The 13,313-nt window shown below is 48.3% G+C and overlaps 6 protein-coding genes across 6 annotated transcripts; 4 read left to right on the top strand and 2 right to left on the bottom strand.

The window, feature by feature from the left end:
- Nucleotides 1–31: 31 nt before the first annotated feature.
- Nucleotides 32–771, bottom strand: Pdw03_1202 (ubiquitin-conjugating enzyme E2 2; the record flags this gene model as incomplete). Its single annotated transcript, XM_014679452.1, has 4 exons — nucleotides 32–158; nucleotides 223–447; nucleotides 506–570; nucleotides 730–771. The coding sequence occupies 4 exons, from the start codon at nucleotides 769–771 to the stop codon at nucleotides 32–34; spliced, it is 459 nt and encodes a 152-aa protein (XP_014534938.1).
- Nucleotides 772–1,259: 488 nt separating this feature from the next.
- Nucleotides 1,260–2,657, top strand: Pdw03_1201 (Acetyl-CoA-acetyltransferase, putative; the record flags this gene model as incomplete). The annotated part of the gene is made up of 3 exons (XM_014679451.1): nucleotides 1,260–1,406; nucleotides 1,464–2,408; nucleotides 2,457–2,657. The coding sequence occupies 3 exons, from the start codon at nucleotides 1,260–1,262 to the stop codon at nucleotides 2,655–2,657; spliced, it is 1,293 nt and encodes a 430-aa protein (XP_014534937.1).
- Nucleotides 2,658–3,229: 572 nt separating this feature from the next.
- On the top strand, nucleotides 3,230–5,617 carry Pdw03_1200 (Transcription factor IIIC, putative zinc-finger; the record flags this gene model as incomplete). Its single annotated transcript, XM_014679450.1, has 5 exons — nucleotides 3,230–3,337; nucleotides 3,394–4,311; nucleotides 4,373–4,562; nucleotides 4,615–5,361; nucleotides 5,421–5,617. The coding sequence occupies 5 exons, from the start codon at nucleotides 3,230–3,232 to the stop codon at nucleotides 5,615–5,617; spliced, it is 2,160 nt and encodes a 719-aa protein (XP_014534936.1).
- Nucleotides 5,618–5,760: 143 nt separating this feature from the next.
- Nucleotides 5,761–7,282, bottom strand: Pdw03_1199 (Chitobiosyldiphosphodolichol beta-mannosyltransferase; the record flags this gene model as incomplete). Its single annotated transcript, XM_014679449.2, has 3 exons — nucleotides 5,761–6,705; nucleotides 6,776–6,972; nucleotides 7,036–7,282. 3 exons carry the CDS (start codon nucleotides 7,280–7,282, stop codon nucleotides 5,761–5,763), a joined length of 1,389 nt encoding a protein of 462 aa, XP_014534935.2.
- A 423-nt stretch (nucleotides 7,283–7,705) lies between these two features.
- Nucleotides 7,706–10,463, top strand: Pdw03_1198 (CDF zinc transporter (Msc2), putative; the record flags this gene model as incomplete). Its single annotated transcript, XM_066099837.1, has 5 exons — nucleotides 7,706–8,106; nucleotides 8,157–9,305; nucleotides 9,361–9,579; nucleotides 9,632–10,082; nucleotides 10,257–10,463. 5 exons carry the CDS (start codon nucleotides 7,706–7,708, stop codon nucleotides 10,461–10,463), a joined length of 2,427 nt encoding a protein of 808 aa, XP_065957564.1.
- Nucleotides 10,464–11,279: 816 nt separating this feature from the next.
- On the top strand, nucleotides 11,280–12,527 carry Pdw03_1197 (Male sterility, NAD-binding; the record flags this gene model as incomplete). The annotated part of the gene is made up of 1 exon (XM_014679446.1): nucleotides 11,280–12,527. The coding sequence occupies one exon, from the start codon at nucleotides 11,280–11,282 to the stop codon at nucleotides 12,525–12,527; it is 1,248 nt and encodes a 415-aa protein (XP_014534932.1).
- Nucleotides 12,528–13,313: the final 786 nt, after the last annotated feature.

The following is a 13,313-nucleotide window of genomic DNA, read 5'->3' as shown; positions in this document are numbered from 1 at the left end:
CCTTAAAACTCGGCTGAGCGAGTTTGAAAGCTCAATTATCCTCCCAGCTTTTCTCGACCGTCTCTCGCACTCGCTTGGTGTACTCTTTGCGGTTGTCTTTGTAGAGATTCGAGGCCTCAACGTTGGCCGGAGATGATGTGTTAGGGTCGTTCAAAAGACTAGATATGGCAGGCCGCATGTTAGAATTTGAATGGTGATGTTTCATGACCAAACCCACCCTACCTCTGAATACTAGTAAGGATAGCCGCCACATCATATGTCGGACTCCAACGGTTCTGCAGAATGTCAAGGCAGAGCTCACCGGTCCCGTATACATTGGGATGGAACATTTGGCTTATGAATTTCACACCCGGTGGCTTGTTTGGGTATTGTTCTTCAAAATTCATGACCAGGCGGAATGTGCCATCTTCGAACGGTGTGTCGGCCGGGCCAATAATGACGGCATTCCTGACGTTTCATCAGAATCATTGTCAAGAGCCTCAAACATATTGCGGAAAGAACATACCAGGTCATGACATTATCAGCGACTGGAGATGCAGAGACGCCAGCTGGAGGATCAGTTTGCATGCGCTGTGAGCACAAAGTGTTAGCGGGGTGGATCATCTTGGACCGAAAAAACAAGGAAATTGAGCATCAAAGAAATATAGAAAAAGCTTTAGCTGAGGCTAGATACGGATACAATGGAAATTTTCAAATGACACAAGGTGCGGCGATGATATTATTGCGTACCTTGAAGTCCCGCATGAGACGACGGCGGGCGGATGTAGACATGATGGAACAATCGGGAGACGTAAAGCGATAATAACGGGGTTTAAAAGCAATGTGTATGTATCTAGGATTCGAAGCTTTGCAGAGACAATCAGGGCAGAAGGAAAAGAGAGGATGGGGGGGAGGCGAGGAAATCCGAAAGGTCAATGATACGGTAGGCGATGTGCAGCGAAGCGATGGAGGGGAAGATCGGAGGAAACATCCTAATGGAGAAACAAGCCCAAAGGGGCTAGGCTGCATTGTGATAGAGCGCTCCGGGGAGCTCTTGACTCAGCAATTATAATGTCGTAGCGGCGACCGCCTTGGGAGCCTCGGTTCAAGCGGAGTGGCGGTTATAGGCGGTTGGATGGGCGGATGCCCAGGTGAATTCCGATATGTGTACGGAGTACATTCAAGAGCAATCCTCAGCTTTTCTTTCTTAACTCTCCTCCCATAACCCTTCCATTCTTTCTTCTTGCCAATTTGCAACTCTTTCTTATCTCAGAGAAATCATGATTTGCACAGGCGTGTCTGCTCGTTTCCCCAAGCGGGCCTTCCCCGCATTCCGCACCCAGCGACAGTTCAGCTGTGCACGCCCGGCATGTCAGGAGATTCAGGAAGCTTACATTTTGAGTGCATCTCGAACACCAACAGCAAAGGTTTGTGCACTCGAAGAGATGTTTTGATGCTCAATTCACTAAACTCTGATTGCTCAGTTCAATGGTTCTTTTGCTTCCGTGTCAGCACCAGAGCTTGGCGCTGTTGCAATCAAATCCGCCTTAAGTAAATCCAAGGTCCCTGTTGAGAAGATTACGGATGTATATATGGGAAATGTTCTGCAGGGTTCAGTAGGCCAGGCGCCTGCCCGTCAGGCATCGATTTTTGCCGGTCTCCCTTCCACCGTCGAAGCTACGACAATCAACAAAGTCTGCGCTTCTGGCTTGAAGGCTGTGGCACTTGCTGCACAAAACATTCAACTAGGCTTGGCAGAGGCACAGGTGGCTGGTGGCATGGAGAACATGACTCGTGTCCCTTATTATATGGCACGTGCCAGCCAACTGCCCCCCTTTGGTGATATCAAGCTAGAGGATGGTCTCATCAAGGATGGTCTATGGGATGTTTACAACAAGTTTCATATGGGCATCTGTGCAGAACATACCGCGAAGAAGTATGGCATCTCGCGGGAGGACCAGGATTTATATGCTATCCAGTCCTATGAGCGGGCCCAGCAGGCATGGAAGGAGAGCAAGTTCGCTGATGAATTAGCTGGAGTTACCGTGAAAGGTAAAAAGGGGGATACCATAATCGAGCGGGATGAGGGCTTCGAGAACTTGCGGGCCGACAAGTTGAAGAGCTTGGACCCCGCCTTCCTACGAGATGGGACTGGTACTGTAACCGCTGGTAACGCATCTACCATGAATGACGGAGCGTCTGCTTTAATTTTGGGCAGCAAGGATATTGCTCGCGAATATGGCATTGGCAGCCGTGTCTTGGCCCGTATCGTTTCTACAGCCGATGCCGCAATCGACCCTGTGGACTTCCCAGTGGCCCCTGCCAAAGCAGTTCCAATTGCACTGGAGCGTGCCGGTATCACCAAGGACCAGGTGGCGGTATGGGAGTTCAACGAGGCTTTTGCGGCTGTTATCAAAGCCAACGAAAAGGTTAGTGCTGTGTTTGTCTAAACTCCACATCAGATCTAACTTATTTAGATTCTTGGTTTACAAAATGCCAAAGTGAACATGCTTGGAGGCGCCATCTCTCTCGGGCACGCTCTCGGTAGCTCAGGCTCGCGTATCCTCGTCACCTTGCTCCACCAGTTGCAGCCCGGCGAGTATGGGGTGGCTGCGATCTGCAACGGCGGCGGTGCTGCGACCGCGATGGTTGTGCAGAGATTAGATCGTGTGAACTGATTTCGGCAAAAATTGTGCAGTGCCTTCGCTGACAAGTTATGACTGATACCCTAAAATGAACAATCCAAGCTTGGATATCATCCCGTGTAGCGAGAACGTGTACTTTTCCTGCGATTTGGAATACTAGCAGATTGGCCCAAATCTGGCCACAATTCAATTCAATTGCCTTGTACTTTTGGGGTGCTTTTAAATACAATCTCTTCGCCTATTTCCTTCCGAGCCTTTCCAAGTAGATGCACACCATGCATCACTCTCTCACTCTCTTTTCTCCTCTTCCTCTTTTAGGTGTTTTCAATATCTCCATAAACCCACTGGTCTATCATTCCTCCCCTTTGATCGTTGTCTTCAGTATCTTCTATATTGTTAATTGCCATTTTCCAATTTTGAAGTGATCCTTGAAGTTCTCAAGATCTATGGTTGTTGGCGCCTGATTCCTCAGGAATCAACTTTGCAGAATGCGACCCAAACAAAAGCAGATCTCTGGTTTCTCTTCCTCATATCTTCATGTTCTACCTCGCAAGCCCTTTATTTACCAGGAATGCCGGCACAGAAAAGATTTGATATCTGACAACATGTTGAACCCTGTGGCCCTGTCATTATCTCCATCTTGTCATGATGCCATCTCTTGGTCCTCGGACGGCGAGCTTGCTATCGCTGCGGGTGAATACTTCCAAATCCTGGTATGCTTATAGTTAGTTATCTAATGTGCCTGAACATAACTAACGTTTTTTTACAGACGCCAAAAAACAGCAGGGATGGTGATTCTGCCCCCAACTCAACCCAAGATTGGCTCATGACTCGTGTTAGAGCGAACTTATTTACGAACTCTGAATGGCCAAACTACCTTCCGGGAAATCGAGATGATTTTTCAGTCGCCGCAGACCTTTCAGAAAGCAATGTCGTCGGTCTGGCTTGGTCACCAGCAGGACTAGGCAAATATCGGCGTAGTGTCCTAGCTGTGCTGACGTCGAATCTAGTATTGTCCCTCTGGGAGCCCATTGGCCTTAAGAAGCAATGGACTAGGGTTGCTGTCGCCAATCATGTGTTTTGGTCACAGCTACAGCTATCACAGGATCCAAATAGCCATGCCTTCCGCAAGGTTAACATTCGATCTTTCACCTGGTGCGAGTCATTAAAGCCCTCAACGCCTACCGCGGGCTCTTCCTTTCTACATTCCCACGAAAGTCGCTGGGGAATCCCACTCCTAACGGTGGTGAATGATTTTAATGAAGTCATGCTGGTGCAAGTCCGCAGGTCAGACCCAATAAACAGCCCTTCCAAGCCTTATGATCTTCAGATTTTGGCGCTTCACTCTCTCACGAATTTGGAAACAAAGGATAGTCCGCTCTGCTCTGGATCACTCTTTGAGACGGCAATCCAAGAGAGACAACGCACTACTGCGCTCGCCTGTGGTCCGTGGCAGACTTCATTCGCGACCAGCCCAGGCAACTTTGGATGCGCAGTCGCCATGATAGCTGCGGTATGCGGAACACAGCTTCGGCTAATGAAACTTCAAGTCGCTCTCGGAAGCTCGCTCGGGGAGACCTCACAACAGTACAAGCTAGTCACAGATTTGATAGAACATCCTTTGGATCAGTCGAATGAGAAATGGGCATATCACAACATCGCTGGTCCTCTTAGATGGCTACATGCCGTACGCTATATCTCTTAAATCCGTGTTAGGATGGGCTGCTTCGCTAATAAAAACCTAACAGAGATTATCCACAACCATTGCTCTGGCAGTGGGCGCCATGGCAGGTTTCATCACCATATCCATGCCTATCACTACGTACACTGGTAGCGGTGCCAACTCGGATGTCTTCGAGTTCCGTGATTACCCGATCTATGAGCCAGAAACCGAGGACAACAAAGGCCACCAAGCAAGGCACCTGGAGCCGATTTTTGGTATGTTATGCAAACCATACAAGGCCATCTTAGCACTGCTGACCTGCCATAGCAATGCTCACTTCCGTGAATGAACATAGCGACATATGCAAGCTCCACCTAGGTACACTTGGTGGTATTGGCTTAGTTACAGAACTTCACCAACTCCAAAATGACAGCGCTATGCAACAGCCAAAATGGAAACGCATGATTGAAGAGTTCCAGGATGATTATGACTTGGAGCACGACTTGGGAGGAATGTCAGTCTCGAGGATCTGGGGACTCGCAGCCTATCGCAACATGACTGCGGCTATCTTCACTTCGCATCCCACGGACATGATCGAGTATCGCATCACTTCTGACGACAGGTCTATGATTGTCTTTTCAGAGGAAGGTGAACCCACGACGAACACTCAAGCCCTATTCGCAACGCACATACCCGATGGTCAAACCTCCGACCACAACCAGACGGAAGAAGTGATACGTTTCGTTCTACCTGGTGAAGATGGTAATATTGAACCTGACACGGAGAGTCAACGACTGATTTATGCCGTTGCCTGTCGTGCCATTGTGGGCGAAGAGGACAAGTCGCTCAGACTTCACACTCGGCGGTCTCTAGAGCGTCTAGCGTTTGTGACAGGCGCAGATCTGAGCGATGAGATTTCCAAATGTAACAGCATTCCCACTCCGATATTTGCGAGGAACATGGATCAAGTTACTGGCCCAGGGGGTCACATTTACGAGAAGTGCGAAATTTGCGATGCGGGAATTGGGTGGCCCTCGGCCCAGTTGGCTCAGTGCGCCAATGGCCATCTTTGGGGTAAGTCACATTACAATTCAAATTTTATATTAACATGCTGACCTTTTAAATTCATAAAGAACGATGTGGGTTGTCCTTCCTTGCCATTCAAGAACCCGGGATGTCCAAGTACTGTTTTGCCTGTCGAAAAGAAGCCCTCGATGAAGAACGCGTGGCGTGCATGCGTGGGGGAAAACAAGGTCGAACATTCGATGCTCTGTTTGAGACTTTTGATGTCTGCTTGTACTGCGCAGCCAAATTCCAGGCCAGTTACTAGAAGTCCTCGAGTAAAATGTGCAATGACTCCTTGATGGCCAGCGGCTGCAAAAAGCACGTGGTATTTGCATGAAATGTAATATGACAATGCCACGTAATTTGTTCCAACGGAGAATCACATCTCATGTTATTACATGGAGCTATCTATGTCAACCCAATAAGGGATCCCGCAATAGGATCCCATTCATCATCCCATCGCAGAGAGCTTTCTTTTTGGGCACCTAGGCGAAGACTCTCTAATTTGTCATTCTCGCCGAACAGGTCGACCAAGTGCTCGGCCAACTCCTCTGAACTTCCAAAGCCCAGCCCATTGACGCCCTCAGTAACCAACTCGGGCCATGCCTCGAAACGATCCCATCCCACAACAGGGAGACCTGCCCCAAACATATCTACAACCTTCATAGGAAGATCCACCCCACTGCTGCTAGTATGTAGACTGACCCCTAGAGATGCGGATGCCAATAACCGAGCATAATCTGGTACAGTCAGCCACGCAGTTCGAATTGTGACTTTCTGTAGCTTGCTAGACTTTTCAAGAGCTGCAATCTGTTCCAAATACATTTCTTTTCGCGGGCCCTTTCCCGTTATGATGGCCAAAACCTCAGGGAGGTGAGCCTGCACTGTGGTAGCCAATTCAGAGTAGCGAAGAAGGGCATCGATAAGAACCGAGAAATCCTCATCTGCAGTCCATGACGTTGAACTGACCAGAACCCGGAGAGACCCTGCTTTCAAAGATGACTGAAAATCTTTAGTTTCCGGTAGGGTTATGAGGGAATCCATCCGTGCATTGGGATCGAGGATAGGATGGAAGTGACTGGCAGGGCGGTCATGCAGTGGCAGGATAGGGGCTGTAAGGTTGAAATCTCTCTTGAGAACGGACGCCATAGCATTGGTGACGCACAAATGAGCCGAAGCAGATTTGCAAAACACTTTCTCATACCATGTCGACATTTTCACCAATGGATGGGTTTGGCCAAGTTTCAGCGCAAGTATGGAATACCCAAAATTATGCCAATCAACGATTAGCCTTGTTTGCCGCAAGAAACAAACAAGAGAGGCCACAGCCAGCGTAGGAATGGAAGGCGGGTTCTTTTTATTGTCGCGAGAGACTGTCAGCACTTCGAATGAGTATCGAGGGACCTTCTTTTCACAAACATACCTGAACCAAAAGCCACCGAGACGGTTTTGTATTATATGCGAGACACTTCCAGAGACAGAAAATTTGAAACAAGACTTTCAAGGGCCCGTAAATTATAAATAGCAGCTTATGACTAGTCTGTAGGAGAGCGGGATGCGGGCGAAGCGGAACAATCGAGATGTTGGGGTTAGATATGATGTCAGGGTGAAGATCAGATTCTGTTTGGTAAAAGAAAGTTAGTGATCCTATCTGATAATCTCTGTGAAGACATTCACACTAACCATTATACCCAATAATCGTCACTTCCCCGCCACGTTTCGCAATGCTCAATGCATGATACTGCATGCGTGGGCTTCGGCCAATATCGCCAAGAACAAGGATTTGAACACATATCTTGCGCCTTTTGGTCTCATGGGAGCTTGAAGGAAATACTGCTCGTTCTGGATGATATTGCGAAGGGAGTGACAGTATCAACACAGTGAGGGCGCTAGACAGGCAGAACACTATGCTGACGAGGATCTCGATCATGATGGCAATGGTACTTTAAGTATTTGACTCATGGTATTTACCAACTGTCAACAACATCAATGGCCAATGAGGGGTTCAACAGCAGTTGGGTTAGTTCAAGGTGGAACATCAACAGCACGTCAAAATGGTTGATACGTAATCTGATAAGGATTCACGTGACTCTCCTTTCGAGAACCTTGGGGATGACGGGCTTTCCCCGGAGACAGTGGCAATCTGTTTGAGCCTGTACTAGCGCTCACTTTTCCCAATCATATCAATTTCCTTTCTAGCCCTTCAGGGCTATTCCGTAATGCTGTATCTGCTGACAACCTGCCCGCTGATCTGAGCTCTCACCCGCTCCACCCTCGATATCTTGGCAGTGCCCCATCTCCTATCTTGTTTGCTGGTCTTTGCAGCTGGGCGCATCGTCAGCATCTGAAGACCATGTCAACGGTGGCACCGTCGCTGAGCGTGGACCTCGCACCACGCTCCAATGGACACAACCATAGCCATGGTCATAGTCGCAGCCATGGCCACTCTCGATCTAACCACTGGGCGCAACCTCCACCTCCCCTCTCACAGCAAGACAATGCCAACCTTCCTGAACACCCCGAACCAATCAATGCTGTCAAATCAAGTTATTCATATGGACATACACATCAAGCATCAAGCAACGATCACCATACGCACTCGCACCACTCTAGTGCATACCACAATCATAACCATAGTGTGTCATCTCTTCACCATGATGTGCTAGATGACCACCATTTAAAAGATCCCAATGGTCTTTACGGAATCCTATCTACAGATACCACTATACACGATGATTACAATAAAGAGAAAATGTATGTGGGCTAGAATGTGATTGGCGAGTAATAGCTGACCCCAGTCACAGCCACGAGGTTTTGACTAGTACACTCATCGTGCTGCCGTGGGTTGTGCTTTCTTGGTACCAGAGAAAATGCTCCCAAATACAAGAGCTATCCAGTGAAGCTATACCTGGTACGACAGCGAGTATGTCTATCGGACAAGTTGGTCAAAAGACCTGCCTTTTAACAGCGACCACCCTTATCCTCTTCGGCTGTGGTCAAATACTACGGATCAACTACCAAAAGGCTGGCTCTTCCACAAATTTGTCCGTTAATTTGCCGAAATTGAATGTCAAAAGCGTCCAAGCCTTACTTTCGCAAATTGTCTCTGTGGCATTGCCAATATTTGCAGCACTCAAGGTCGGAGGTTTTTTGGTTGCGCTTTCACTGCTCCTTGCGATAGCATCGCGGGTCCCAGCTATCATGATTGGGGCCTCGCGCACTCAGGAGAAATACAGTCGCAAGGTCCTATCCATTGCCCTACTATTGGTGGTCATTACGTCGAGCATCCTCGGGCTAAACCATCCTTGGGATATTTCCCCGGTCAGTGGATATGCTGCCCTATTGGCATCTGTGTTTATTGCCCCACCCCCATTCCCTTCGCTCCGTCGCAATGGAACTATTCCTGAGCCAGGTCTTGTTGCTGCACAAAGCAAAGCTTCACACTCGGGTCACTCGTCCGTTACGGTCACAACTGACGCACCATTGGCCGTGATAGCCGGGTCCTCCCTTGCACTTCTCACCATGCTTTTCAACCGAGGGTTTGTCTTCAGTGTCTTGGAGCTGATGTATCTTCTTATACCTATGGGTATTTTTGCCGTTTCTCTCATGATTCCCCTGTCCCCGAGTCTCCGCTCTCCCAAAAAGATCGGACTCGCCATTTGCGCTGCAGCCGCAGCTTTTCTTTGTTCCCCACATGCTCAGGATGACTTGCTCATGGTTTATGCCATACGTGGTATCTTGGCTACGGCCTCTTTCTTCGCCTCTAGAAGGGATGATATTCATCAGCATATGGATGCGCATGCGCATAACCACACGCACAGCCATTCACATTCACACACTACCTTGGAATCCTCCCGGGTATCAAAGTGGCTTCTCCATAAAAGTGAACCATATCCGTTACTGCACAGCATTCTCAAGGAGAAGGACTCTCGTAGCATCTTCTACTTTATGTGGTGAGTTTCAAAATCTAAAGGCTGTCACTCTTAAATTACAGCTAATTTTTTGCAGCCTGAATTTCACTTTTATGCTTATTCAACTATCATATGGGTTCCTGACTGGATCACTGGGGCTGCTTAGTGACAGTATCCACATGTTTTTTGATTGTCTTGCGCTTGTTGTTGGTTTATGTGCCGCTGTCATGAGCAAGTGGCCCCCAAATGCTCGATTCCCCTACGGCTATGGAAAAGTTGATACTTTGTCAGGGTTTGCCAATGGGATTTTCCTCATGTGAGTGTTGTTGTGAACGCGGTGCGTAAGGTCAAATCCTAACAATGTGCAGGATTATCAGCGTGGAGATCATTTACGAAGCGGTGGAACGGCTCTCATCGGGGAGTGAGATGCATCGTCTAGGTGAGCTATTGATCGTCAGCATTGCTGGCCTGGCAGTCAACTTGGTCGGAATCTTCAGCTTCGAGCATGGGCATGCTCATCACGGCCATGACCATGGCCACGATCATTCTCATGGCAATGAGAACATGCACGGCATTTTCTTGCACATTCTTGCCGACACACTTGGTTCAGTGGCAGTTGTCATCTCAACCATTCTCGTGCACTACTCCGGCTGGGCCGGTTACGACCCTTTGGCATCATGCTTCATCGCCATCTTGATCTTCGCCTCGGCCGTTCCTTTGGTTTGCAGTACGGCCAAGACACTCCTACTCACTCTGCCAGCCGACACCGAATATAATCTCCGGGAAACACTAGCAGGAGTCAGCACTTTGCGAGGCGTGGTTAGTTATACGGCGCCTAAATTCTGGCTTGATGATACAGGAGCGGTGTCTTCCGGGCATAGTCATTCACATGATCATTCCAGCCATGAGGATTGTGAGAATCACCATGATCATAGCCATAGCCACAGCCAACATCATTATCATCATCATCATCATGGTCATGATCATGAGCAGCACCACGGCCACGAACATACACACGAGAAAAAAGCCCAGAACATTTTCGGGGTGATCCACGTGATCGCTTCTCGCGGTGCAGATTTGGAAGACGTTCGTCAACGAACTGTCGACTTTCTTCGAGAGAAAAATACGGATACTCTCGTCCAGATTGAGCGTGACGGAGATGTACGCTGCTGGTGTAGCGGTGGAAGCAAGGGCTTCTGATTGGTGACAACTGTTTCGCCCATTATCAACTACTCTCGAAGGGAGAAGCCAAGATTCTTTGGCGCACTTAATATCGCTTTGCCCCGGCCGATGTCTATAATCTTTCATGTACAGATAGGATTGGATCGTATTACACCAATCAACAGCACATAGGTTTCTCCACGGCGTTCATCGGAAGTGGAAGGCATATACTTCAATGATTCAATTACGAAACCTAGTTCTTCATCGCATCATATGTAGGCGGAATCTCTCTTGGAATCTTTTCAGGACGAGGACTTGTACGACCCGTTAATCAGCTGTGGGCTGTTCCGAATGGATGCACTTGCTCCGAGCATGCCATTTTTCTGGCAAATGGAATGCAGCTATAGCTGTGCCCCTTGGGCCAGATCTTGAGGAATTGCGACGCAATTCTTCTTCATGTCACACAATCACATTGAACCTCGGCAGCAAATGGCGCGAAAGCACAGATCTGCCTCCAGGGCCATTGTGTTATTCTAATTAAGACCGAAACCCCCGTTCCATATCCCAGGAGGTTGCCACCCTTGTCGGCCAAACCAGGGCCGATGGCCACACCATCGGGCTGCGGCTCCAGAGAAAGAAACCCCAGCATTCAAGACTGTACAAATGTAAGAGTTACATCAAGTCCTGTCCTACCAGTTAGTCGAGTTCCAGGTTTGAATAAAAGATGCTACGGCATTCTAATTACCTTCCGACATTATCGCAACTCCAGCCATTCCCTTGTGTCATTATTTTACAGATACTTCTATAGAGACATTAGCAACACTCTACACCCGGATCTCTCACCCAGTCTATTCAATGTCATCAGCTTCCACCGCAGAAATATCACATGCCGACGAAGTCGTGCGAGCAGGATATGGAAAGATATTCGAGGGCCATACAGTCTTCCTCACTGGAGGGACTGGGTGCTTAGGAGGTTGTCTCCTGTACAAGTTGGCTTTACAATTGCCCACTCGCAAGATCTTCGTCTTGGTTCGAGGGGACTCCTCGCAGGCAGTTGGAAAATTGAGAGAATCGATGCCAAATCATGCACAGGCTATTTTAGCCACAAGGAAAGTCGACTTTGTGATTGGTGATATGAAAATGGTCGATTTTGGTATTGAGCCCGATGTCCTCGCGCAACTTCAAGATCAAGTGACACTGGTCATTCACGCAGCAGCCAAGATCAAGCTTGAAGGTCCTATTCGTGATGCTCTAGAAAGCAATTGCCTCCCTGCGTTAGAAATGGCACGGATCGCCTCTGGATTCCGGCGACTGAAACTCCTCATCCAGATCTCTACGTCATATGTCAATAGCCATCTTCCCGATGGTTCAGTTTTAGAGCGGATTTATCAATTGGGAGGCGAAGAAGATCCAGAAGAAGAGCTGGCATCCATTTTGACGCTGGGGACATCACCACACGCGGGCAAATTCTCGTCTACCTACACCCAAGCCAAGCATCTTATGGAGCGTCTGCTGCTCAACCGCTTCCCTCTTCTTCCGATTCTACTATTACGGCCAACAATCTTCGGACCTGCGCTCAGACATCCCTACCCGCTATATGGATCGGAGGACTCCACGCCTCTCACCAAGTTTACTAGGCTTTGGTTCTCTGATCGGGGTGCCACACAAGTTTGGCATGCCACCGAAGGATATCAAACAGGCACCAACATCCTGGACGAGATCCCCGTGGACCTTGTAGCAAGTGCATGTCTATTGCACGCAGCAGCACGGACGACGGGCATTGTCCAGGTTGGCTCCCAGCTTTATCACCCGATTACCTTTGATGATGTCTTTCGACTGGGCCTAGAAAATGCCACGCCTGCAGTCCAGCGGGAGTTTCCAAAGATCATCTTCACCCAAGATCGCAGCAGACCGCAGTGCTTTCTTGCTGAGTTGATTCAAGTAGGAACTCGGAACTGGTTGTTTGATTGTGGGAGATCTTACTGGCTCAAACAGGTGAGTGGACCACTGAGCATTCAGGTGTGTAAGCATGAGGTAGATGCTCTGAATTTGACACGGACCCATGATGTCCTCGGGACTGGAAGGGAGAGAGCTCGGATTTAAAAATGGGGGTTCGGGGGGAAATGGAGGTTGCAGACCGGTCACCAGACTTGTCACTCTGGTTCTTTTTGAGATACATGAGACGTTGGGACCAATATGGTTCCCCCAAGATACCTCCTTCTTATAGTCCCCACTACGCCTATCGTGGCGCGTACTCAATCACTCTTTATTGGATTTATCCTTGCGACGAAATTTCCCGCTTGGAAGCACTAGTTGATTCAAATAAGCCAAGTTTACTGCAACGGACTGGGCCAGTGCCTCAATAACGCAGGTCCAATGATTTTTTGCTCGTAGCCAGGATGAGAAATAACCAAAGGAAATTGAACAAAGGTTAGCCAGAGGCTTTACATCTACTTTTCTGAGTTCTGTAAGCTCCACATAGCAAAACAACTCCCTCGTTTGCGTACAATCTCGGCATTTGTTCCAGATTCAATGGCCACATCGTCCTATAGAAAGTAGACAAGGTCCGCACTCTATAGAGCACTGTTAGAAGTCACATGACTTCTTTGTTTACTCCTACGTTGTCAGAACACCAGGTGCAATACATGGTGGAAACCACATGTGACCTCGGTGGACTCGGCTATCCCACAACGAAAGTACGAAGATTCGTAATCCAGATCCCACACAGATTGCATAAATAGGGATTTTCGTCATTCTTAGATATTTTAGAGAATTTTGATACCTGTCATTTCAACCAATACATTTCATACAGTCAGATTTCTGTCAATTTCTAACAGAGAGAAACCGGTGGTTGCCAAGAATAATGTCTTTTTTAGTAATGAAATTGTA

The sequence above is a fragment of the Penicillium digitatum genome, chromosome 4, assembly GCF_016767815.1.
Source record: "Penicillium digitatum chromosome 4, complete sequence".
In the NCBI taxonomy this organism is placed as follows: Eukaryota; Fungi; Ascomycota; class Eurotiomycetes; order Eurotiales; family Aspergillaceae; genus Penicillium; species Penicillium digitatum.
This window is presented reverse-complemented; position numbering and strand designations above follow the sequence as displayed.